Source organism: Colletotrichum tamarilloi, assembly GCF_030869305.1.
Source record: "Colletotrichum tamarilloi strain Tom-12 chromosome Unknown Scaffold_157.1, whole genome shotgun sequence".
Classification (NCBI taxonomy): Eukaryota; Fungi; Ascomycota; class Sordariomycetes; order Glomerellales; family Glomerellaceae; genus Colletotrichum; species Colletotrichum tamarilloi.
The window spans coordinates 30,985-57,117 of NW_026849540.1; the positions used below are offsets into that span (position 1 = coordinate 30,985).

At 52.3% G+C, this 26,133-nt stretch overlaps 8 protein-coding genes across 8 annotated transcripts; 4 read left to right on the plus strand and 4 right to left on the minus strand.

Annotated features, from left to right (window-relative positions):
- Positions 1-923: 923 nt before the first annotated feature.
- On the plus strand, positions 924-4,838 carry CTAM01_15320 (uncharacterized protein; the record flags this gene model as incomplete). The annotated part of the gene is made up of 1 exon (XM_060531317.1): positions 924-4,838. One exon carries the CDS (start codon positions 924-926, stop codon positions 4,836-4,838), a length of 3,915 nt encoding a protein of 1,304 aa, XP_060374103.1.
- Positions 4,839-5,542: 704 nt separating this feature from the next.
- CTAM01_15321 (uncharacterized protein) lies at positions 5,543-9,285 on the minus strand (the record flags this gene model as incomplete). Its single annotated transcript, XM_060531318.1, has 3 exons — positions 5,543-6,672; positions 8,887-9,104; positions 9,167-9,285. 3 exons carry the CDS (start codon positions 9,283-9,285, stop codon positions 5,543-5,545), a joined length of 1,467 nt encoding a protein of 488 aa, XP_060374104.1.
- Positions 9,286-11,417: 2,132 nt separating this feature from the next.
- On the plus strand, positions 11,418-13,694 carry CTAM01_15322 (uncharacterized protein; the record flags this gene model as incomplete). Its single annotated transcript, XM_060531319.1, has 2 exons — positions 11,418-11,464; positions 11,513-13,694. The coding sequence occupies 2 exons, from the start codon at positions 11,418-11,420 to the stop codon at positions 13,692-13,694; spliced, it is 2,229 nt and encodes a 742-aa protein (XP_060374105.1).
- A 389-nt stretch (positions 13,695-14,083) lies between these two features.
- CTAM01_15323 (uncharacterized protein) lies at positions 14,084-15,475 on the minus strand (the record flags this gene model as incomplete). The annotated part of the gene is made up of 1 exon (XM_060531320.1): positions 14,084-15,475. The coding sequence occupies one exon, from the start codon at positions 15,473-15,475 to the stop codon at positions 14,084-14,086; it is 1,392 nt and encodes a 463-aa protein (XP_060374106.1).
- An 858-nt stretch (positions 15,476-16,333) lies between these two features.
- On the plus strand, positions 16,334-16,447 carry CTAM01_15324 (uncharacterized protein; the record flags this gene model as incomplete). The annotated part of the gene is made up of 1 exon (XM_060531321.1): positions 16,334-16,447. The coding sequence occupies one exon, from the start codon at positions 16,334-16,336 to the stop codon at positions 16,445-16,447; it is 114 nt and encodes a 37-aa protein (XP_060374107.1).
- A 1,712-nt stretch (positions 16,448-18,159) lies between these two features.
- Positions 18,160-19,967, plus strand: CTAM01_15325 (major facilitator superfamily transporter; the record flags this gene model as incomplete). Its single annotated transcript, XM_060531322.1, has 3 exons — positions 18,160-18,349; positions 18,421-18,703; positions 18,764-19,967. 3 exons carry the CDS (start codon positions 18,160-18,162, stop codon positions 19,965-19,967), a joined length of 1,677 nt encoding a protein of 558 aa, XP_060374108.1.
- A 1,365-nt stretch (positions 19,968-21,332) lies between these two features.
- On the minus strand, positions 21,333-22,199 carry CTAM01_15326 (uncharacterized protein; the record flags this gene model as incomplete). Its single annotated transcript, XM_060531323.1, has 1 exon — positions 21,333-22,199. The coding sequence occupies one exon, from the start codon at positions 22,197-22,199 to the stop codon at positions 21,333-21,335; it is 867 nt and encodes a 288-aa protein (XP_060374109.1).
- Positions 22,200-25,549: 3,350 nt separating this feature from the next.
- CTAM01_15327 (uncharacterized protein) lies at positions 25,550-25,675 on the minus strand (the record flags this gene model as incomplete). Its single annotated transcript, XM_060531324.1, has 1 exon — positions 25,550-25,675. One exon carries the CDS (start codon positions 25,673-25,675, stop codon positions 25,550-25,552), a length of 126 nt encoding a protein of 41 aa, XP_060374110.1.
- Between the last annotated feature and the right edge of the window lie 458 nt (positions 25,676-26,133).

The window sequence follows — 26,133 nt, forward strand, 5'->3', positions numbered from 1 at the left end:
TACATGAGTATCCTCCCCCAACCATCCGCATTCAAGACAGAACATTCAGGCAAAGAACCTAATTGGGTGAAAAGAAGGACGTCGAAAAATGGCATGGTTGGGCGAAGGAAAATAGAGCGGGTCAAATTTCCACCCCCACTCCGTCACCAGTGACCGTCCACCACCCCCGTGTTTCGACCCGGCAACGAAAGTAAACAAAACAGATGAGCACACCGCGAGCAGCTCACGCAACCCCCAGTCGATGCGCAAGCCACTCCCGTCACTTGTCAATGCAAAGGACGCAGGATACATGCATCCTGGGCCTATCCCGACCCTTTAGACTGGACGCGCGCCTCACTCTCACCGCAGCCTTTTTTTTCGTGAATGCCCAACCGGCGCCAAAAGATGAGGAGGTGGAAAGCCCACTTGCAATAGTTTGACCAACCACCGGGAGACAACGAAGCATCACATATTAGCCGAGCACCTCTCTCTACCTCTCTCTCTGTGTGTTTCTGTATGATTGTTCAGAACAAGTTCAAAGTCAACATTGGAAACTCTGTCTTCAGACCAAGGTCCCACCTTGACTTTTGACCTGTTCGAAAAGAGAGAGAGCACCATATTTCCACCGAACCATCCCAAACGAACCACCTCCAAAACCGGTTGCTCCCTCGACCCGTCCCGGACCGGGGGCCATAAACAGACTGGAATTATAGGGTGCCACCCCCACACGCAGCATCCTCACGTTTCTCGAGAGACTTTTGTGTCTCTCTTTCTCGTCTCTAAAGAGAAAGGAGGATTATCCCAACCCGCATTCACCGCATTCCTCAAGCCCGCTTTTTTTATCCAAATTACTACTGCTTCCTTCCCGTCCCGTTCTACCTCAACGACTGGAACGAACTCGGGATCTCACAAGTTTTGTCGGTCTATCTGTCGACTACTGACAGATGCTACGATCCGGGCCGAAACCCGAGGATCTCGACTTTGAGATCCATGTTGACCAGTCTTGCTTGAATACACCCGCGCACGAAGCTGCCGAGTCCGAAGTTATGGACGACGACGTCCCCGCCGCTGCTGCCAAGGCCGAGGAGGTGAAGACGGTGGAAGATACACAGGAGGATGTCAAGGACGAGACTCCCGGGGTCGTTGTGGAGGAGTCAAAGACCGAGTCGGACGATGTGAAGGAAGACGACAAGGAGGAAGAAACAACAGAGGCCGGGGCAGCTGTAACAGAGGCTGTCGCGGAGGATGATACTGAGGATACTCCTGAGCAAGAAGCCGACACGACAGTTGAGGAGGCTGCGGAGGCTGAAGAGACAAAGTCTGCCACGGAGAACACCTCTGAAGAACCTGAGACCAAGCTTGAAGAAATGGAGCCTGCCTCGGAAGATACACAGACGGCTGAGGAGGATAAGCCGGAAGCGGCGACGGCAGAAGAAGCCGACACACCAGCAGACGAGGATTCGTCTGCGAATACCGAAACCAAAGATACACATGAGGAGGAGCCATTAAGTGCAGAGGCTGAAGCTGAGAAGGGAATTTCAGAAGATACTCCCGCACCAGCAACTGCGGAGGACACTGAGCTCGAAGAGTTGGTCGCTGAGGTAGAGGCAGAGCTTCATGCCGAGCCTGAAGCTGTCGTTGAGGCCGAGGAAGCTGAAGAGACAACAACTCCGGCAGAACCTGAGGCTCAACCTGAGGAGGAGAGCAAAGAGGATACGCCCCTGCCAGAGCCCGAGCCAGAGGTTGCCGAGCCAGAAGCTGCCGAGCCAGAAGCTGAGCCAGAGGTTCAACCAGAGCCTGAACCCGAAGTCGAGGCCAAGAAAGAATCTACCCCCGCCCTAGAGACAGAACCTGAAGACGAGGAAGTTGAGAGGGGAAGATCACTTGGACCCGCGGCCGAAATCACAACGAGCCAACTGGCAGAGCAGGTCGCAGACTCACTCAACATGGCTCAGACAGACTCAGATGAGACACCCACACCCGCTCCTGCCATCGAAGTCGCCGACGAGGACCATGGTGAGCCCGCCGGCGTCCAAGAGGCCAGTCGTTCCTCTTCTTCCCTCCGCCGCGTCTCCGGCCGTACCGATGCTCTCATTCAGGCTGCCGCCAAGGAGGTCCTCGAGCGACTCGAGGCTCAAACCATGGAAACTATTAGAAATAGGTCACACGCACGCCACGACTCCACGGGGTCTACAAATAACGGCACAGAGCTACACTACGATGTGAGCACTCGGCGCGAATCCTACAACACCGACTCGCGCGCTAGCCGCCGTGAGTCGTATAACACGGAATCGCGGGCAAGTCGTCGCGAGTCCTACAACACACAATCGCAAACTAGCCGTCGGGAGAGCGATGCCCGTCATCGACCCGCGCATCACGAGGACGGCGGCGACAGCTCCTCCCAGCACGGCGACTCGGACGTCTTCAGCGACCGCAGCCCGCGTAGCTCACTCGGCTCTTTTGATGGCAACATTGACCACCACAAGGACACGAGCAACCGCTCCTCCAAGAGATTCTCCCACATGTCCGATGACGTCTCCGTGTCCGAGATGTCCTATTATGACAAGGAAGACTTCGTACCAACCATCCGCGGCGCGCCCAGGATGCCCTTCCGCTCCCCTTCCGACGTCCGGGCTCTGCAATACTCATCCCCCGCGCCCTCCGTCACCGGCGGCTCCTACTCACCACGCTCGAGCAAACGCTCCCAGGTGCCGACCATCTCCCGCCTCGGCAGCCCTAACGTGTCGGCCCAATACTCTGCCAAGGGCCGCAAGACACCTACCCGCTTCAACCCTAAGAAAGAGCCCGCCCCGCTCGTACTTCTTCACGTCACCCTCCTGCCGCTCCGCTGGCAATGGGCTGAGATCCTGGAGCAAACGTCTTCCGAGACGCTGTCCCCGGAAGCAAAGACGCTCCGCGAGGCCTGGCACCACCTTCACGACCGTGTCGCCGATACTGTCTGCGAGCGCGGCATCCTCCTCTCTCACCCTCAAGACGAGTACGAGATACTCGAGGAGCGGCTGTTGGAAGCCCTCGACCTCCCTCTACGCCGAAGGGCCCGCGTTCTCGAGTGCGGGCACTACCTCGGCCCCTCCAACGAGATGACGCTCGGCGAGGACATGGACAGCGACGAGGACGAGTACGACGAGGAGTCGAGGCGAAAGAGCGCGCTGCCCAAGACGCACTGGTGCCAGACGTGTCGTCACGAAATCCGCTACGAGTCCCTCGGCCCTGGCAAGATCTTCCGCATCAAGGTGTACGCTAGCAACGGCCTTATGAGGACCGGTGCCTGGGCGGCGTGCTGGAAGGAGATGGAGCGGGTTGATGTTGAAATTGAGCCCATTGTCGAGTCGGCTGTGCTGGATGAGCTGGAGCGTCTTGTTGTGGCGCAGTCGCAGCAGATGTCGCTCGTCAAGCATGATCCTACGATCCTTGAGTCGACTGAGGGAAGGGATATGCCTGAGGAGCGTGGCATGTCGGACTTTGATCGCGATATGCCGTCCATGGAGGAGCCGATGCACGAGACGTCGCATATTGAGGAGACTCATCTCTTGGAGCCGAAGTACATCGAGAGCGAGGCTCATGTTCCGGTCTCATCACCTCCCCCTGCTGCGGCAGAGGATATTCGGCCCCCGTCCCCGGAACCGATGCCCCGCTACGATCAAAGCGAGGAACGTCGTCTCCGCGATGAGGCGCGCATGCGTGAGATCTACGGACACCCTCCAGCTCCTGAACCAGAACACCACGAACCAGCTCCCGAATCTCGACCCGCATCATCGCACCACGATGCCTACTCAGCTCGCTCTCCTCCTCCCCCACAACAGCAACCTGAGCCGGAACCCCAACAACCTCACTACCACGAGCAACATCAGCACCACCAGTCCCCTCCCCCACCGGAGGAATCCTACGCCCAACACCACCAGCGCCAACAAGCATTCCAGAACGCTGGGCTCGCGGAGCTGTTGCTTGAGGCTGCGCGGGTGTTTATGCAGGATAAGAAGAACCTCGCTATCGTGGTTATGAGCTTGCTTGTGCTGTTTATGGCGATTCGTCCTGCGCCGAGGGAGGTGAAGGATTGGGATGGACAGTTTGTCGATCATGCTGCTGCGCCCGTGGTTGAGGTTCCTGTTTCGCAGGGGCAGGTGCCGGTGATGGAGAGTGTCGAGGCTATTGTGGAGTCTGTGACGGCGTCTGAGCCTTCGGCGGAGGTCGTTATTCAGCCTACACATGAGATTGAAGTCGCTGAACCAGAGCCTAGTGTGGAGGTTTTTGTCTCTGAGTCTATCGCGAGCGTTGAAGAGGTTGAGACTACGTCAACGTTGGCTACGGAGCAGACTTCTGCTGTGGAGCAGGAAACTTCTGTGACTGCTTCTCCTTCTTCCGAGGAAGTGAGGGCTCCTTTACCTACTCCGGTTCATGAGACCATCACTACTAGAGAGTTGGTGCGTATCATTGAGACTATTACGGAGACGGTCAAGGCTGTTGTTACAGAGACGGAGGTTGTCAGGGTTCAGCCTACGGCTAGCTTTGCTCCTGAGATCGAGGCTGAGGCTGATGCGGTGGTCGAAGTTGAGGAAGGCTCCGGTGAAGAAGCTGTTGCGGACACTCTTGCCGCGGAGGACGTATCTGCGACTCTCGTCTCTGAGGACGCCTCCGAGACTGAAGAGGCATCAGCTTTTGAGACTGTGTCGCCCGTCGAAGAGTCCACTGAAGACGCTGAGTCTGAGGAAGAGGCACCTGCCACTGAGTCAGCTCTACCCGTCGCAGAGCACGAGGTCGCAGATGAGCAAGCACAGGTTGCGAATGAAGATACTGAGCAGCTGGAGGAAACGGACGAGAATGAACGGGATGAGCTGTGAAAGAGATGAATGAGTTGGTATGTGCATAAAGAGACAAAGAGGAAGATGTGAGATGAACGAAGTTAGGAAGGAAGGAGAGAAGAAAGAACGAAGCAAAGTGTTACGCTATCACACCCACACACACGTCTTGTTTACGTAACGCACATGCATTGAATGGTTATTCACATCGCCTAGCAAGCCAACCAGTCAGTCTCTTAGCAGACGATCTGCATTTACAGTCTTTTTCAGAAGAAGGGTGGGGTGGTATAGACGTGGGGTTTGGATGAAGTTGGGAGTGGGGAGATTGTATACAGAGACGTAGGGTGAGCGATTTTATGAGAGCTGGTGACGAGAGATGGAGTTTATCAATGTTTGGTTTATGTTAGCCTCATGCCTGATCGCACACGTGTAATTATAGTCCTAACTTGACTCCATATTCCATGTTAACACGAAATGTTACTTTCTTGAATATGTATTACCGGCCATTGAAACAACAAAGTACTAAAACTTGAAGAAAAATCCTTCTCATCTCGAGATCGAAAAGCTCCTTACAGAACTTTCGCTCTTGGTCAGAGTCATACCGCCGAGCCATCGTACCTTCTAACAGCAGCACCGTCCAAATTATGCTGGAACTGTCTAGAATATGCTGTATTCCTGCCAAAACTCCAATCCTCAGCAGAACCTATGTCTTCATATGACGTCACTCAGCCGTTGATACAAGATACTCAACTCGGCATCTCAAAGTTGAAATCCACAATGGCCTCGTCTGAGAAGACGAACCCCGGAGACGGCAGAGGTCCGACGAGGTCGTTATTCACTCCACGTACCAGATCAAAATCTCGAAGCGCCAACGTGGCAACGTGTTCTCGTAGGACTTTCGCAATTCCAAAATGAACCTCCGCTTCCGCGAGTTCAATGGCCCTGGAGAACCCGGTCTTTGGGTCTCCTTTCGCGTCATTCTCGAGCAAGAATTCCACCATCTCCAACCGGCCGTGTTCAGCAGCTCCATCGATCGCCGTCCTCCCGTCCTCCGCTGCGGCAGAAGCGTTGATATCTGCACCTCGCTCGAGCAGCATCCTGGCAACAACTAAATCGCCGCTTATTGCTGCACCCTGTAGGGCTGTGAGGCCTCCTTGATATGCTGGTGGTGCGTTGATGTCCTGGTTGAAGGAAAGCAGAAGTTGCAGCATTTCATGTCCACACTGTTCTCTGAAGTTACACGTCGCTGCCTGTAACGCAGTTCTGCCGTACTCGTCGCTCGGGTGGGCATTGATATCGGCTCCATACTCGAGTAGCAAGCGAGCAGCTTCAACTTCGTCCAAGTATGCAGCAAGTTGAAGCGGAGTCTTCATGCCCTTTGAAGTTTCATGCTCAAGCTCATGCTGAAACACACTAATGTTCTTATCCACGTGCCACCTGGCTTCTGTTCGTGCGCCTAGTTCCAATGCTGACTGCAGGCATTCGTAATGGAAATTATATACCAAGTGGTGCAGTAAGCTACTGTCATCGCCCTTCAGGCGATTGATGGGCGCGCCCATGGCCACCCAATTTCGAAAATCTCCTAATTTTGAAACTTGATCTCTTTGGTACTCCGGGTCGATGGACGAAGCTCTGGCTGCTAATCTCGGGTAGTAGGCATCCTTGTTAGACTTTGCGAAAGCTTCTAGCACGGTGACTCCGTTCCTCTTCGCCGGAGCGGCCTTTATGTCTGCTCCGACACTGAGCAGACAACCTGCAACTGAAGTTGCACCACATTCGACAGCACTCTGCAGTGCCGTACGTCCTCCATCCTCATGAGCAGCAAAGTTAACATCCGCGCCACGTTCAAGGAGAAAACGCGTCAGGAGCAAGTCTCCTTGACGTGCCGCTTGTTGTAAGCAGCTCATTCTTTGGATTCCATAATAGTTAAGGGGAGCCTTGAGATCAAGGAGACAGCTGCATAAGATCAAGCTTCTTGTTTTGACTGCGCTTGCCAAGGCGGAAGCTCCAATGACTGGCATCGCTGATACTCTCGATACCAAAAGGGAGTATAATGGCAGCATATCACTGTGACGCAGTACCATGCCTTGATCATCCATGCTCCGTCGGAAAATGTCGACAAGAACGTGATCGGGCACATGGGAACCAGCAAGCAATAGTAAATACGTGATTCCTCTCCCTTCGATATTAGCATTGTCGGCCAAAAGAATTGGTGCCTCTTCCGCTAATTCCTCGTCAATACCTAGAAACTTTGAGCATTCAATCTGACATGGCGGCGGATTTGGATTCACGCCACGTTGAAGTAGCGTTTGCACAGCGAGAGTGTCTCGCACTTTGATGGCTCGACGCAAGGCGCATTCCAAAGCCATCTCCTGAAGTATGTTGTTTTGTAGAAGGACTTTGGATAGCTCGCTGTTACCGATGCTCGCAGCTTGAACGATCAGATCAATGAGTGGCAGGTGATGACGGATCCATTGCCGAAGAAGCGGATACTTTCCATCATTGAATACACTCCTCAACTTGACTTGGAGGGGCCCCAAATCGACTTTGATCGACGGAGGTATCTGAGCTCCCTTCCTAACGAGAAGATCTGCAACGTATGGTTCAAGTTCGGAGATGCAGATACTAAGAGCGTTGCAGGACAACTTGGGAGAACCCGCCTGGTAACAGTCATTGATTTCAGCTCCTTCCTCGATGAGAAACTCCGCCATGTCAGGGTTCTCGAAACATATGGCTTGAAATAGCGGGGGCCCGATTGGGGGAACGGGGCGTCGAAAAGGTCTAGTGCCACGTTCAAATCCGATGGGTGCGGTAAAGTTGATATCGGCTCCATGAGAAAGTAATGCCCTTGCAGTTGATACGGTCGAATTTCTTGCCATGGCGTGAAGAAGAAGTGAAGACAGTTCGGGGGAAACTCCCAGCCCTTGTTTGTCGAAGAAGTCGACTAGCTGCTCCCCCCACGAGTGTTTGTTGGAACGATAAGCCAGAAGGCGACTGTCTTCAGATAGACCTAGTCTGAGCCGACGTACAGCTGCTTCCAAAAGGGCTCCAGCATCTCTGGGATTCATCTTCAAATACACCGCAAGTTGACCCAGTACATCCATTTCATTCACCCATTGGAGGAATGAGGGAATTGCATGGATTCCTGTGATGTTGTTGCAGATGAGATGCAGAACAATGGAGAAAAATAGGTTCAGCAATCGCTCATTCTGGCACAGAGCAATTTGGCAATCCTTTGCATCCACGTTATCGTCATCTTCCAAGCTATCGTCGTCTCGCCGAAGAACATTCTCGGCAATGAAGTAGATCGGCTTCAATAAAAGTAGAGAAGGATCGCCGCTTGCTAGGGTTATCCAGCCGGAACCCGAACCCGAACATGGTTCCTGCCACCAAGATGGCCACCGGACTTGGTCCACCTTGGAGGCAAAAGTACTGATATCCCTTTCAAGGGCTTTCATGAAGTGATTGACTTCTACGGCTGTTATTAGCGATGTCTCTACAAGCATTTTTTGGGGACATTTTGGCTATTACGTACGAGAGATATTTAATGCAATTCCATTTAGCATCCCCAAGAAGCGAGCTGGTATTTTGGGACGAGTTTTCAATACCATGCTTGATTCAGAAAGGCAGAAGTCAGGAATAACATAATCTGGTGTTGGACACCATCGCTGGGAGATCGCTGATGTCGTACCCTCGCTAGTCCCGTCAGGACTTTCTCGACCACTTCGTGGACGAGGGATGCTTTGCACGTGTAGCATGTCCTGGGGACCTTTCTGGACCAGAAGCTCAGTGAAGCAAGGAGTGTTCATGCTGATGTTACTGCAATCGAAATCAAAGGAGTACACATCTGCAGAGGAAGGGTTGAAGTTCATTAAATTTGGGCCACAAGGGTCTGCGACATGAGTGACATCCGCTCTGGAGGGAAGCCGTACAATGCTCGACCGGGTATCTGACAGAGTATCGCTCCTGGGGAGGATCTTTGTGCGCAATTCTAGCCGGTGCAGGCCTGATGTATCGATGCCAATGTCTAATCTGTTTCAGAGATCTGGTGCTCGACGACTACTTCAGTTAAGGGTTCTAGACTACTCACCAATTGGGACACCACCATCCTCCACATCTCGACCGCGAATGCCGCTATATCGACGCAGTTCTCTAGCAACCCGCTCAGGGTCAAGCTGGCGCCCGTTGAGGAAGATCAGACATTCTTTGCCTGCGGCCTTTTGCTTTTGCATCTCTCGTTTAATGGCTCTCCATTCGTTGGCGCGCACCTTCTTGAGGCCTGAATAGCGCTTCTTGAACTGTTTTATACTTCTCCAATGTTAGAGGCATGATGAGAATATTCCGAGAGGTGGACAAAGGTTTAAACGTACGTGATCCTTAGTTTGTGTCTCTGATTCAGAGTCTTGATTGTTTCCTCCGCAGATCTGTCTTCAGTGACGTAGAGTTGAGTGATCTCATCGTTCCAAGTATCCCACTTAATAGCAGACATGGCGGCGGTCAATTGAACAATGCCGCGATATCTACGACTATGCAAAAGAGATGTCGGTAGTTTCCTCGACTTAGCGAAAGTGATGTGCCCAGTGTCAGCTTGAAAGTATTGCGCCAGATCCAAATGAGAGTGCTAAATGTCATTAGATGGTCGTGCAGTTCACTTCTCAACTTATAATGAATGAATGATTCAGATAAACGGACCTTTTGTGAGCACAGCACCAAGCAAAGTACAACCTGGTGAGCTGACGGGGACTTCTGCTACATGGCAAAAGACCAGTCGCAGAGCATTGGTCGCCTGGTGTTTGCCAAGGCTTGTTAAGAGGTGCTAGAGCTATGGGAACCATGCAGACGACCAGTGCTAGAGCGAGTTGTGACAGAGCTGTGTTACATCAAGAGTCGATAGGCTGACGGGGGTCTCTGTGTTTTGCCTCACCAGCCTGCAGGGGCCTTTTGATCACCTATCTGCCCAAGAGAAGCGCCAGGCAGCAAAAGTTCCGGTTGCCTAAAGAAGTGTTGAGGCGAACTACTTTATCAGATCAGGCGGTCTGCGACTTTTTGAACCCTCTGATACGTCCCCATCCATCCAATTGCGACACTTCACAAAGAGGCTACGGACCAATTGCCTGGGGAAAGATTACTGGGGTACCTACATCCTGCTCCCAAAGTTGTACCGCTCAGCTCTGCTGGGACTCTGTTGATGCGACTTCAACAGAGAATTGCGTTTACTGCCCGTATCCTGAGTTCTTATCACATTCCCAGGCTAGAAAGTCTTAAAAACCATATATGCAAATTGACTACAAAATTCACAACACTGATTTGCAATCAACACGTCTTGGCATTACTGAAGCTTGATTTGCAGAAGTCGCCACAGCTCTGATTATCCTCCACCTGAAAGAAGCTTTGGCACGATGATCCAAGCTGACAAGAGCATCTCTGTGACAAAATACTGTTAGAACGCTTGGGTTGAATGAATTGTAGCGCTTAGGGTCCTCCAGCTTCGGGGTTGGAAGGTGGCAAGGCCATATGTTGTCAAGAACTTACATGCAGCGCGTACGCGTTTCCTACAAAGATGGAAAAGGCAAGGGCAATGATTGAGAGCTTCATTGTTGACTAGACGGCGATCATATATAGAAACGTAAATGCCCCTTTCTTTTCTGTAAGCTAGTTGAAGATCCGATGAACTGATGGTATTAATTCAAGCTGTGAGTTGATGGGAATTGATTTGGCATTTATATAATCCTGTATGGGAAGGGCGGCGAATGCCTCTCCTGCCCTTTCAAAAAGCGGATGCTTACGACAACTTCCCGTAATGAAGCCGCCGGACCGGCGACTTTAGGAAGTTTATGGAGTTACGAGGGCTTTTCACTGTTTTAGAAAGCATTCCTGGAACACACCATGATGCCACGCCTCCGCGGCCTCTTGTTTCAGACACTTCCGCCAATTTCTTTTACAAAATGATAGCTAGTTTTTGTAGTGCGTATGACATGGACATGAATTAGCCCGCACTGGATGTACTTATCCTTGTTCACATGGCGCTTCGCGAAAGCGATGAAGAGCCATGCTCTACTTTGCTCGACCAAGCATCTTCTTACAGGCCAAGTACGCTTCAGACACTTGCCACTTGACTTGAAGTCCTCAGTTCAAGATAGCCTGGCAGTGACCGGGGTGCAGCACGGGCAAAACACCAGGGTGAGCATCTTGTGGTGAAAGATGTTGATGTTGGAGGACCTCCCCGCTGTCTCTAGTATCCCCACCATCAGCAGTCTCACTTTTCAACCAGACTCAGCCGAGTTTCTAATAATCCTCATATTCATTTTAAACAAATGTCGATTTTCTCAATACCTTAGTCTTTGATCGTGGGAATGAGTACTCTCGACTACCTTAAGTACTTCTCTCTTGCGATGCCTCAAGAGGAAGGGACAAAGGTCCGTGTTTGACTGCCTCCGATTGGTGAAGTGCAGCCAACGGACCCACCAAAATTGCTTCCTGACACCGATAAGCTGATTATCTGTGATAAGATAAACGATAAGCAAAAAAAGTTGCCGACCGTCGAGATTTTTGATGGTCAGGTCCCCCGCCGTCGCTCAGACACCGATCAATTCGTCGACTCCAATCGCGAAAATAGCAACCATGGGAAAGCGCAAGGTGACCGCCCTCGAGAAGGTCGACGTCGACTTGTAAGTCACTCGCGATCCAGCCGACACGTCAATCACTAACAAGCACAGCGCCGGCCTGCAGTACAAGATCCGCCGCGATCCCAAGTCGTACGAAGAGAACTTCCTCCAGCAATGGGGCCAGTACGAGAGCCAGCGCGAGGTCTTCCTCGTTTCGCCGACGACAGCGACGAGAGAGTACACAGAGTCTTTCCATAACCTCGTCGATCTCCTCGCTCACACCGTCGACCTGTACCCGAAGCATGCTGTCGCGTTCCCCGACGACCTGAAGGCGATCCTGTTGCAGCACCACGAGGTTCTGCACCCCGAATTGCGCGAGAAGATTGTCGGAGCTTTGGCGCTCCTCCGAAAGAAGGACGTCATTGACTCGACGTACTATCTCACGACGCTGTTCCCCATTCTTGTGTCATCACCCAGCAAGTCGCTGCGAACGCTCCTGTTCGGCAAGATCCTTACCGAGATGCGCAATGCGAACTCCAAGGCGACGAACCACCCCCTCAACCGCACGATCCAGACCGTCCTTTACAACCTCATCACGGCCGACCGCACATCACCGAAAGCTGTTTGGGCTGTCAAGCTGACCCGCGAGTTGTGGAAGCGACAAATTTGGACCGATGCCAAGACGGTCGACGTTATGAAGGAAGCGGCTCTCTCCGACAACGAAAAGGTTGTCGTTGGTTCCGTGCGCTTCTTCCTCGGTGGCGACAAGGAGCGTGAGGAGCTGGAGGACGACAGCAGTGACGAGGAGCAGATTGATTTGCAAAAGATGAAGCATCAGATCGGCATCAACAAGAAGTCAAAGAAACAGGCGAATGCATACAAGAAGGCCGTTGCTAAGATTCACAAGCAGGAGCGCGGCAAGGGCAAGCCTCACCCGCTCAACTTCTCCGCCTTCCACCTCCTGCACGACCCTCAAGGCTTCGCCGAGACCGTGTTCCAGAAGCACCTGCAAAGCACCAAGACAAAGTTCTCGCACGAGAACAAGCTCCTCGTCCTGCAGCTGGTCACGAGACTGGTTGGTCTTCACAAGTTGACCATCATCAGCCTGTACTCCTGGTTTATCAAATTCCTCACGCCCCGCCAAGAGTCGGTCACTTCTTATTTGGCTTCTCTGGCCCAGGGAACGCATAGCTTGGTTCCCCCTGATGCGGTTGAGCCCCTCATCCAGAAGATTGCCAACGAGTTCGTCTCAGAAGCCGCCGCCGCCGAAGTCGCTGCAGCTGGTCTGAATGCTATCCGTGAAATTTGCGTCAGACAGCCCCTGGCTATGTCCGATACACTGTTGCAAGATCTTGTTCAGTACAGAAAGAGCAAAGATAAGGGAACAATGATGGCGGCCAAGGGTCTTCTGTCTCTGTACAGAGAGGTTGGCGCTGATCTGCTGCAGAAGAAGGACCGAGGCAAGGATGCGTCTATGGGTCTTAGAAGCGGAGAAATCAAGACGAAGAGATTCGGCGAGGAGGAAGTTGGAGGCATTGAGGGTATCGAACTATTGGCAAGATACAAGGAGGAGCAGCGCAAGCTCAAGCGTGCCGCCAAGGGCTTGCCAGAAGACGGCGCCGACAAGGACGAAGACGAGGATGAGGAGGGCTACAAGTCAGAGGACTGGGAAGTGGACTCGGATGACAGCGACGACTCCGGCGGTTGGATCAACGTTGATCACTCGGATGATGAAGACGAGCCTGCGCCGAAGAAGCGCAGGACAGCAGATGACGGTTCGGATGATGAGGAGGAGGACGAGGAGGAGGACGCCGATGAACTTGAGCGGATACAAAAACTCGCCACGACCACCATTCTCACACCTGCCGATCTCGCGAAACTCCAAGAGCTGCGCATGGAGGCCAGTCTCAACAAAACACTGGGCAAGACCTCGAAACGTTCAAAGGAGGCTGAGAAGGCTCTGGCCCGTCACGCAGACGACGGCCTTACGGCTGAGCAGATTGAGGCTCCCGCCAGGCTGCGCAAGACGACCAAGGAGGAGAGAGTCGCGTTGTCTCAGGAGGGCAAGCCGGGTCGCGAGGAGCACAAGTCGACGCAGGCCATCCGCCGGTCCAAGAAGGAAGCCGAGGGCAAGAGTTCGACGAACAAGGAGAAGGCGCGCCAGAAGAACTTTATGATGACGCTGAACAAGGCCAAGTACAAGAACAAGAGGAGTTTGGTACAGACGAAGAAGGTGCTGCAGGGCCACATTGAGAGGAGTAAACGTGGCGGAAGACGTGCCAACGGTACATAGACTAGGCGAGGCTGTTGCAGAGTCTCTCTGTTTGAAACCTGGGTTCTTAGTTTGGGGATGACGGCATATGTAATCAAAAGCTCTGTGTTCCAGCATGCAAACAAACAATCAAGTGCTTGGTCAAGTTCACGACGACTTCTCGCAAAGTTGACTCCATCTATTAGGTCGCCTATCGACAGTTCTAGCCTGCGGAAAGCTTCATCTTCAGTCATCTCCACCTTGCCTTGAGCTGGCCTATCCTCTTAAACCCACCCACCTCTCACTCAGCAGCAATTCGACTAAAAAAACGAAGCATTGCTTCCTTCTTCAACTCAACTGAACCAGATTCAGTAGTAAGGGCCACCAACCCTGAATACCCACCCCTCACTTGAGGCTTGCACACACCAGGCTTAATGCTTCTTGTTCGTGCGACCGGGTCTTGGCCAATGTGTCTTCCTCCACGCAGTCCATCCTCTCCATCCGACCATATGTTTGGCAGCTAGGCAATCCGCACATAACTTTTTGCCTAGTCGCGCAAAGTTCTTCTGGCAACCGCACTTCGTTCTCGTCAAGATACCTGTGGAGGACACAGCTTCCGCAGGCTCGTCGTCGACATCCATCGCCCCGCCCTGAGACTTGTTCCCGCTGCCGCCCGGCATGTTGTCTCGACATTCGCGACAGTAACCCTCGGTAGTCCTGTGGACTTGGTGACCGCAACCCGTACACTGCATGATCTCGGCCGCGGGCAGGCTCTGGAGAGCCTGTAGGGGCTCGGCGCTGGTCGTTCCCTCGAAGAGACACTTTCTGCAGTGGGACTTACCTTGCACTACGTGGTTACGCTCACATATGACGCAGATTCCCTGTGCGGTGAAGAAAGCTGTCAGCGGTGTGTTTGGGGTGTCTGGGGCGATGCAATCTTCGCAGCGCTTCGTGCCTGGAGGCACGGTCTTAACGTGGCAGACGTCGCAAGGGATTGGCGGCCTAGTGAGGTTTTGAGATGAGAGAGGGACGTTTCTGAACGGGTTGGGTTGACTATTACCTTTTTGGAAACCAGAACCATCGTCTGGACCAAAGGCGACGAGGATGCAGATGCACTCTGCGCATCGTCGTCGTCCGGGAGCACATGGTACTCCTGGCCTCTTACAGCGGACGCAGAGGAGCGGCCTATAGGGCTGGAATTGTTGATACTCTTGGGATAGCCTGTGACTGTCATCTTGCTTTGGAGGGCTGACGGGGGCCACTGACGCTTCACCTGTGTTGTCGCGGGTTGGGACGACGCCGGTGTTGAGTAGGAGAAGGGCTTCAGCGGCGATGTTACGGAGAACCTGCTCCCTGACGTTGCCCTGCCTGCAGTTCTCGCATACGGTGGAGACGGGTCGTCCGTTGGTGCCGATGGGTTCCGGGCCTAGAATGGTTTCGGAGCATTGAGGACATGTCCGACAAGCTTGGTTATCGGCATACTGAAAATTGTTGGCGATGATGGACCTGAGAGGAGGGAGGGTAACTGGCAGACTGCTTGAGGGCCGGTTCGATTGGATGGGGTTGAGCTGAAGGAAATTGGGGACTGGCTGGATCTGAGAGCCAGTTCCTCCCTGAGGAACGTATGGGCCTCGGCGATAGATCGACAAGATGTCTGTTGCTGGACTAAGGGGGATAGGGGAGGTTACTGAACGTGTGTTTGGTCCGTTACCCGATGTGTTGATGTTGAGACGAGGCCTCTTTGGTGAACGATCTGCGTTTGATGACTCTACCCATCTCTTACCAGAGTGTCCGGGAGTACCATAAGGCATATTGCTCTCCATTGTGAAGGTTGTTAGTTGGGTGGGGGTTTAGTTGACTTACGAGATGCTGCTGTAAATGCTGTGATAATTAAGTATGAATATTGCTCCTGGAGGCCTTAGAGAAGCTGAGATGATCAAGATGCTCCGAGAAGACACTTTCTTTTCTGGATTCCTGTTACCTTAAATACATCATGACTGCAATGATTGTGTCTTGTATTGTCAATGTTTCACGGCTTCAAAGGACCAGTTCATTGTTCATCGACTCAACTCAAATGACAATTAGAACAAAGTTCTTGACCTTTATTATCTCGGCAAGAATAGAAAACCTTCTTTTGTCGAGGACAATGCAGGTCTACCTACTCGAAGCAAAGAACATGGTCTTGGTCGAGCGACATGAACAGCTTTACCGTAGCAAGCACTTCTAACATTTTTATTAGACGCGAGCCTCCATGCCTGTTTTACTCCGATCCTGGTGCACCTCAACAGATTCTTTCAAGAACTCGCATAGGGGAAAGGGAACGGCTAGAGGGAGAGAATACGGTTATTTGAAATCAAGTTAGTGCATACTAGACTTGAGCTATGTAGAGGTCTCCGATTGCAAACGCAGCTTTACGCTGTGAGGTAGCCCAAAGAATGTGCGAGCGTTGAATCCTCCACAACTGTCTCCAATAATTGAAATTGACTTCAGATTTACTGAATGGCATTGAAACAGCAAATGTTCACTATTGAGAAGGTATCCGGCATCTTGTTGGCCAAGATGGGCGGTCGAATTGCTGCCCTGGCTTACGGCAGCCATTCATTTACCCGTTTCTGAGCTGCCCCGTCAAGCAAGGGTCCACAGCCCTAGTACCCGTAGCCCAGATCGTCTAGTTGGTTAGGATGATACGTTGTGGTTCTTCTATACAGCGATCCGTGTTGACGGCGGTTCGAATCCGCCTCTGGGCACGAAACCTTTTGATTCCTCTTTTGCTGTTCGTGGAGCAAAGGTTGTAGCTTCAATCGACTCTTTGTCGTGATTTTTGTCGGGCTCGCTTTGTGTGAGTGAGGTACGGAGTAGTTTGGGTTTGGAGATCCTACAACACCGGATGATGGAGCGGGACGCGGAAGCTTAGACGAAAGTGGGGTTCTTGCGCCGATGTCTTCGCGGCGCTGGAGGCTTTGTTACGTACATGTACCCTGCCTCATTGGCTTTGTTTGCTTTCGGTCAGGTAGAGAGAAAGAGACATTGTGGCTGACCTCAACTTTCAGATTCGAGGACTGGACTTGAGGTCGTAAAGTCAATGTTTCGTTTAAACCGTAACTGCGTCCGATTAGGCTCGGAGCTGTTGGGGTCCAAGAATTCCTTTGTATCCTACCTTGTATCATCCTTGCTCCTCCAACTGATAATCCTGTCCTACTGACTCCCCAAGAAGGTCGAGATTGGGCAAATTTGACATAAGCTGATAGAGGCGAAGCGAGGACAACAAGAGCATATCATTGGTTTTCGAATTCACAGGCTTTTGATTAAATCCCACCATAGAGCAATTCGCACCTGCAGGTAACCCTAAGCAACTCACACGATGAGTATCCGTGTTGCCGTTGGAACTCAGTCCAACTCTGCCCCCGCCAAGGCTTTTCAGCCGCCCGACATGGGACGATCAGCGAGTTTGGAATAGCTCAGATACAAACTGGCGGCTCGTACAATCCGTTGAAGTCGGAGGGGGCCAACAAATCCCTGGCTGCATCTCACTGCATGGATTCCTGCCGGCACAGCGGGCCAACCAAGGTGGGCACGCGGTCGGAAGCCGGGGGTTGCGGCCGCTAAGGAAGGGCAATCTTACCACAACCGGCTCTACGAGGTTCCTTCCGTGGCCCTATCGACACGTCAAACTTTGAAAGTATGGATGGACATTGTACCAGTAGATTGGATTGCGGGGCTGACGTGAGCTTATCAACTTCTTTTGAGGCTTAATTGGTGTTGACATGTTGGGCTCTTTGCGACTACCAAATCAGGCTGTACGGCGAATTATGAGTCCTGCCATTTCCGATTTTTTACTTGAGCATTGTCGACCGCTCATCTCGATCGAAGAAGAGTGTTTGCCTATGGGTAAATCGCTGCGTTGTTGGTTGCAAAATAAAGTGCGGCACAGCACCGGGATCGAGAGAGCACGTCAAATTGTCTTCGTTGGTTCCAACTCTGTTGCCGCCGTTTGTGTTTCGGACGTACAGCCACATTTGGCTTGTTTGCTCGATCTCATCACACGGCTTTTGTGGTCCATCCTGGTGACTCAACCTAAACAGAACTTCACTGTAACTTTGATGCTGGGAAACAATGCGTTGGGCGTTGGAACTCGGCTACCATTGGGGGCCCGTCCCGGGGGCGGGCTGAAGCAAACTGCATGCCGCTGGGGCGCAGAGCAGGACACGGGCGGGCGGTAAGGATTGAGTGGGTGTGGCGCGCCGCGATTCCCGTCCGAAGCAAAGCAGAGATACGGCACGTCCTTGCCTTGCCCAGGCAGATGCCAATTCTCCGACGGAAGAGTGCGTTGTATATATGCAGAAGACTGCCCCATTGCCTTTTGATCTTCTCTCCTGTATCAAACACTGCAGCAACTTTGTTCTTTGTGTCTCACAGTCTACTTCTGCGGCTTGGCTTTGGCCCTCTTACACGAAGCTCAGAAGACCATACCCACCTACCTTACATCACAAAAGGTTGCCAGGAAGCTATGGAGACAGACACGAAGCCCACAGCCGGGACTGATGTTGAGCGAGGGAGCTCATACACAGGCAGCGTTCTTCCAGAGACCAAGGAAGCCATCGATGGAGTGTTGCCGAACAAACACCCCAGAGATGGCATGGCAGCCTGGCGTTGGCCATGCATACAGTCAGCTTTCTTCCTTGGAGGCATGCTGCTTGGTGAGGCCACCCGTTTCTTTCAATTCCACACAACCTGTAGACACTAGCTAAGTTCTCCTGTCAACATGTAGGATACGATGTCAGTAACATTGCGAATATCCAACCACCGATCTACGAAGCCTTTGGCCAGGTCCATCTCCTGCCATGGGTTGCGACGGGTTACACGGCAACCCAAGTCTGCATGGTTCCTCTCGTTCGCAAGCTCGCCCTTTTGGGCCATGTAAAGCTGCAGATAGTTGCCTACACCTTGATCTTTCTCATTGGTGCAGCCGTATCTGGTTCCGCCACCGGCATGAACTCCGTCATTATCGGTCGCGCAGTTTCAGGAGTTGGAGGAGCTGGAATCTACCAGCTGTAAGTGAAGTGTAGACTCCCTCGTTCACTGGGCTCGCATTAGCTGATGGCGTGATATAGCTGTATCCTGGTCAACGTCCTTCTCACGACTCCAGCAGAGCTTCCTCGTGTCCAAGGTATCATGGCTGTCTCGTGGGCAATTGGACTGACATTAGGTCCCGTAATCGGAGGAGCCTTTGCTGAGAACCAAAGTGCTACTTGGAGATGGGCAATGTATCTTAATCTGCCCATCCTTGCTGTCATCGCCGTCCTCAACTTCGTAGCTCTGCCTCCCATCGAGGTTGGCGTCAGCACGCCTCTTATCGGCGCTCTCCTTGCCATCGACTGGTTCGGCATCGTTCTGCACATGGCCGGATTCATCCTTTTGTGCTCAGCTCTCATCTTCAGCGGTTCCACTTGGGAGTGGCCGTCTCACTCAGCGATCGTGGCCTGGGTCTTTGTGGGTGTCATATACGCCATCTATATTGCGCAGCAATACTTCTGCTTTTTCACTAGCAAAGAACACCGAGCGATTCCTGCAGACCTCCTCAAGAGCCGAACCATCGCCCTCGTCGGCCTTGGAACAATGGCTGCCGGCAGCTGTTACGGAATCGCTTTGTACTACACACCATTGTTCTTTGCCTTTACAAAGGGAGTCGAGCCAGTCGATGCCGCCGTCCGCATACTTCCATTCATCTTCACCTTCATCATCTTCACAATCGTCATGGCCGGCATGATACCAGTAATCGGTCGATATGCCCCGTTTTACGTGGCAGGTGGTGCCCTGGCAATGATCGGCGCCGGCCTTCAAACTCAAATCACACCTCAAACCTCCGAGGCCCGAGTAATGGGAGTCAGCACCCTCATCGGTGCCGGGACCGGATGCATGTGGCAGACTGGAGTTGCCATCATGACGCAGGCCGTACCCGCGAACCGTCGTCTCGACGTCACCGCGCTCTTCATCATGGTTCAGCTTGGCGGTATCTCAGTCACACTTGCTCTAGCTGGTTGTGTCTTTTCGAACCTCGGCTTCAACCGTCTCCACGCGTCGCTTTCGGGGCTTAATTACAACGATCACGATATTCGGGAAGCTTTGGCTGGTCTCGACTCCAAGATTTGGACGGCCGCAGATCGTCGGGTGGTTGCGATTGCCGTTCAAGACGTCGCGAGTGTAATTGCTGATATGCAATTTGTGATTGTGGCGGCGGGAGCTGTGGCTTTTCTGAGTGGCTGTTTCATGAAGTGGGAGAAGCTGGACTTTGGGAGGGCGAAGGTGTCTAAGTGAACTTGTATGAGAAAATGATTGCACTTGGAGCTTGATGAGATGAATCTGACGGAGAGCACACTGTGCAGGTCAAGGCAGTGTGCTCCTCCCGGTCTAATATCCTCTTTGTCTTTTCTAGCTTCAACGTTGAAACGTTGGCGATTGCTATAACGATAGCTAGAATGAGAAAGATGGGCTGGCGGGAAATTTGAAACCTCAACAATCCAGTTTGTTTGTGACATGTCCCAGGTAGAATCAGGGCTAAACGTTCCATTCACAATTCTATGGCCAGGAGGAGATGAGATGGGGGATGCAGATGAAGAAAAAGAAGGGTCTTTCGTAGGGAATCGAACAAAAAACTAAGCGTTGGTTTGACGTTTTCCGAGTAAGAATGGATTCCACTGGCGCCTCCTTAGCCCCTCGACCACGGTCCTCAAGTCACTTGGTGAAAAGAGGAAAGGAGAACATCCTCAAGTACCTAACTTCACCAATCTCGCCGACGTATACTACCACGTGATCACATGTATTCATCAGATGCTACTGCCACCACCCCTATGGCATGCGCCGGCTTCCACTCTGTGGTGGCTCTTTCCCATACTGTCGTTTACATACATTCCTTACAGAAAGTGAGGAGTTTGAAGCCTAAGACAGGTGACACACTATCTGAGTACTGGCGGATTTGGTTTACTTTAGGCGTAAAATTTGTGTCAGGTTTGTCTCCAAATGAAGAAAAAGACCAATTCGTCCATCCATTTCCTGTTATTAGAGATTGCTCTTGTACCAAGGATCAAAAAAGTGTACTAGATGCCTGCTGGATGTCATTGAAGTTTAGCTCAACCGAATTGGCATTACGACATCAGTTAATGGTAGGGTTCTAGGATGGCCTACTCTTAGTCTATATGGTACTAGCATGAGGCTCAATGTTTACTCATTACCTCATGTGTCTAAACTGTAAGAACTGAAGTTTGACTTTGCCTTGTGGAAGGGTCATTGTTGGGAAGGCTCCAGAAGTTTTGACGAGCTGGGGAGATCACTAAGCTGCCCAGCATGGAGGAAACTCCTCGAAAATATGCGCAGCAGTTTCAATATCCGTTCCCAAAGCTGGCAGCATCTCCCTACATTTTCCATGAGGTTCCTTCCATGTTTTGTCATACCGTGTGAGAAGAGAAGAAGCCATAAAGCAAGAGTTGACCATTGATCATAGTTGACGCCTGACAGACAAGAAGCTCAAGTGCGAATCTCTGCTATCCGATGACGTGACTTCATCGCCTTTTCACTGCAACACTTGTCGACATCTGAGATAACGAAAGGAACCATCCGCAGCCTGATAACGTAGTAACGGTACGACCTCCAGCTCGACGATCTCCCTCTTATTTCCCAACTTCCTCACTGAGAGTTTGCCGCGCGGTTGTGGTTCTTCAGGCGTGGGTCAGTGCCGGGGTAAAACTCGCCATCATCGGAGAATGTATGCGCTGGCGGGGTGGGGTCAGCTTGGCCGGGTCTGCTGTGCCGGTTGGGCGGGGTGGTAGGGTTGAAGGGACCGGCCGAAAGACCGGCCGAACCAGGCGTAGAAGAACGTCCGGGAGGGGTGTGTTGAAAGTATTGAGCGTACAGGTTGTAGGTCGAATAGCCAGCAGCAGCTGCTGCTGGATCGACTGGAGAAGAGCGATGATCGTCAGGGCCGTAGCCGGGAGGCCGAGAGCCTAGATTACTGTCAGGACGGAATTTGAGACCGGGATGAGAAGGAGGGATTGGGCCTGCATGAGCCGCATGAGGCGCGCCGTAATGGGAAGGACGGTAGAATGGGTGAGGCGGGTATGGAGGCTGAGGAGGGTGGGTAGGATCGTACCCAGGATAAGGCATACCTTGCGCTGCCGCCATGTTTGCAGCCTCAACGGCTTTGGCCTGGTGGTAGGCAAGATCGCCTGCGGTTTGGGGGTTAGCGTTATGTTGCGATGAAGATGGTGGGATGGCACCATGTCCATGTGAAGATCCGGGTTGCTGATCGACGTGGCCAAACGGTGGGGGTGGGGCTGGCACGTGAAATCGCGGGGGAATGAAGCCTCTCATGTGAGGAGGAGGAGGATTGAGATGTGCGTATTTGGCTGGCATATGCATATACATACCGTGATCAACTGGAGTACTGGTAGGAGAACTATCGACGCGCGTGGGGGTGAAGGGCTGAGCGGACGGGTTGAGGTTGGCCGTGGAACCCGAGGAAGCGCTGACCTTGCCAGAGCTGGAACGAGACATGTTGATGCTAGGCGTGCTATCTCGAGATGCTATCGCGAGAATGTGACTTTCCTGTTTTGGCAATATTCTGGATCGAGTGTAGCGGCGGTGCTTCTTTTTCGGAACTCGGATGCGGCGTTTGATGAGATGGGGCTGTCTGTAGCGATGGAAAACGGAAGGAGCGAGAGTTGCTGTGGGCATTGTACCCTCCATGCTTATACCATCGCATCTGTTTGTAGGTTTGGTGAAGCTATTCTCACTTTTGGCGTTTGATTGTGGGATACGATGGAGACAGTTGACTTGTTCTAGAAGAACTGTGTAGGTAGACAGGAAGCCTGATTCCTGCCTAGGTAGGCGGCCCCAGTTTCATCCGAAGTGTACTACCTGCCTTGTATTTTGTTGTTAATTATTCCTTCGTTTGCTGCCTGGGAAAAAGGGCCTAAATTCTTTGACATCGCTTCGTTTGAGTCCTCCCTGCTTAGCCTTTGAACCAAAAATCAATGCCAATCTGGTTGGCTGCCCACGATGCATGTATTCTCCTCATACTATACAAAGAGCAAAAGGGCGGTCTCGACACTCGAAACAACAGTGAAAACCCCTTTAAAATTTACCAAAAGTTCCTCGGACACAGTAGCAGCCTTTGGACTTGGAAAATTGCATGTTGACTACCTTGAAACCTACATTACCTGCATTGATGACTTCGAAGTTTGCGGCATCATGACAAATGATTGTTGCCTTGCCACGCCAACCGTACAGTTTGTGGGAGTTCCTGCCTACTTTGGTAGCATGTGCTGCCGCAGAAAGCCCATTTCAGATATCGCCTCTGTTCATCTGAAGGCGTATTTGGTGTCGAATATGACACAAATTCTGAGTCTTGATAAGGCATGGGCTTCCGTACAACCTCAAGCTATGCATATATGATTGAACCCCGCTAAGCGCCGTCAGCGATCTGCTACTACACCCCTTTAGTTAGGTGTCAACATATGTCAGGCACCGTACCCTGTTCTGGAAGATCTGCAAAAGGCCCTCGGACTTTATTTCAAGCTCTAGGCTGTCCATGTTCAAGTACCGTGAAGGGAAAGATGGGTGCTACATGATTTGCCACATGTTCCGCATCGTATGCAAGCATTGTCAAGTTTGTTCTGTAGCACTGCGGATAGCTCCGAGGCTTATGCACGACACAGACAAACAGCTGCTAGATGCGGCAGGAGGGTAAGACAAGATCAGTTCTTCAAACTGCAAACATGCCGTAAATGACGTTAATTGATGTGAACCCGACAAGTGCGCGATCTTCAAGTCCTTTTGCGTGCCAAGTGGGCCAAAATTTTGGTCTCCGCGACCACTGGGCAAAACACCAACTTGATGCTATCTTATACAGCACGTGAAGGTCATGGGAAGTCCAAACAAGGTGTGCATGGGCAGGTTAGAGTTGCCAATTCTGATTGAGATCTGATCGCCGACCGATTAACTTCGAGCGGATCCTGCTCCGAAGTCCGACACGTCCTCTGGCATGCCAAGGAACCCTACGCTGACCGGTCCTGCTCCGTCTGATACTCGGACAATGTCGCCGACTTGGCGAATTGAGGCTTTTGCTACGGTTGCAGGCCATACAACCCTTTGACGCGTTATAGGGGAGCAACAGAAACATCCCAGCCACCTTTAGGGAGGAAATGTCCGACATCGGTTATAGTCAAGACCGGGGGAGCTGACGAAGCGACGTCACAACTAATCCCGCGCGTTCGAAAATGACTCGGAGTAAACGTCACAGGGCTTCCGAAGACCAGGATCGCAATGAAATTCCGCGGGAAACGGTCCTTGAAGATGCTGACGAAAACTTGATAAAGTGCAGGACAATGTCGTAGGCCAACGAGCCAACAACCGAAGCCCTGCGATGTCTCCCGATCTTGCGCGCGCGCGTGTGAAGCTCTTCAAAAGTTCAAAACACCAGCACCCTTGAGGAATCCAGTCTTGGTTGCCCCGGCCCACCCCCAGCTCCGTGACCCCACTACGGTCGGGCTTCCGATGCAGACGGCGGCAGCGGCTCGGAGGAGATGGCTCGTTGCGGCAACTGCAATGTGATCACCCGCCTTGCGCTGTTTTCGCCTAGTCCAATGTTACCTCTTTCCACGCAATATGGAAGAAGAAAGCGTCCAAAAAGGTTGACAGAAACCGGTTAGGAGCGATACCTGTACGGTTTTACATCAGCATCTGTCATCCACAAGCAGCTTCCCGAAAAGCCGCCAAGTTCTGGTTTTGAACAACTGTGCCTCGCTCACATGTGACATGGACCTGTATGATTTAGGCGCGAAGAAGGGAACCGCGTCTTGAGGTGGTTGTATGATGTGCTTCCCGCGTCTTGGCCACCTCTTGGGCCCTCTCGATAGGTCGTTTGGTTGCGTTCGGTTGAGTGACGTGAGGTTGCATCGGCACATAGAGCTTCTCAACAAGGGATAGTTCCGGAACGTCGCAGTGCAAACGGAATCGCCCTGTCCGCGTCTAAATCGTCCCCCACGGTTGCCCGGCCCCATAGGTTGCACCGGGGCCCGGCTCGAAGAGAGAGGCCAGCCAGCGTCAACACCAACTTTCATGGCTTGGCCCAGTTGCTGCCCACGGATCGCGGGGGCAGAAAATCACACCACTTGAATCCACTCGTAGAGATTGATTAGATTGCGTCGCAGCCATCCTGGAGCCATCTCGATCTGGACTTTCTGGGGGCTGGATCCTCCCTCCACTCACTGATGAAGCCTAGCCCGTCGCCAGAGCCTTTTGCGCAAAGACTGGACCTGGGAGAAGGGACAAGAGCAGCTTCGTCGGTCACAAGGCCTCAGCTGGAGAAAGTCTGGAGCCGTTTCTTGTGGTCTCGTTTTCCAAGGACATGATCCTTGAAGCCTCGTCGATCCTCCGAGTCGATCCCGAGCTCCCCGCTGCGCCGCAGAAGGCAATCAGGCCCCAAAACTCGTTGCTCGCGACTGAGTGGACGATCAGTGATCATTGATCAGTGATTAGTGCCTTTATGTCGGTAGCCAGCAGGCGATGAAACGCTGCGTTGCTTTCGTTTGCGGTCTCGTATTCCGGCGGCCAGATGTTCCTAAGCTCGGCCGAGAAGGTAGTTAGTTAATCGTGACAACCAAGTTCCACCCCGCCCACCGGCAGTCGAGGGCCCACTCCCCAGGCCGGGCCGTGGGCGTTAGACCGATGTCATTTGTGGACTTGGACTTGTTTGTAAAGATTAACGCGTTAACTTGCAACTAGGTTGAAAGTGCTTGCATGAAGCACCACACCTAGAAGCTAGGTCCCACGAGTTGCGAGGTGGGGCCTTGCAGCACGTTGCAGGACTCTGCCACCTTGGTTGATACACCTTGAAGAGGATGTTATCGATGTTTGGATGTGATGAGATGGATGGATGGATGAAGGGATGTATGCGCGCACGTCGGCCCCGACAACTTTCCTGTTTGAGAGCCAGCGGTCAAGTTCACCCGCAGTCCTGACAAGGACATGGTTTCTTTCTTGAGATGGCTGCGAGGTCTTCTCAACGCGGAAGGAGAATCTTGATGTGTCAGTCCGAACCTCTCGATGTAGCTCGGGTGGAGTTCGAAGATGTCTGCTGGCCATCAGTGGGAGGATTCACGCAACAACCCCGGTGGATGACCTTGGGTGTGATGCAACTCAACACGGATGTACTTGATGGTGAGAGATTTTCCTCTTGCGTCCGGTCCAGGAAGGAGGATGAGGACTTGCGTTGTCAGGGTATTGGGGGTCGAGGTTGTCGAGGGGCTCCAAAGGAGGCTGGCGAAGATATTTAAAGTCTCGAGCGCTCGCCAACATGGTGACGAGTCGACAAGCAACAGGAGCATTTACTCCTTCAGATCTATTAGGATTTGGAATAGTCTGGTCTTTATTTGGCTCTCATTTGGAATTTATCCTTGCCAGTTCCCTCCTCCAGTCTATTTTAGTC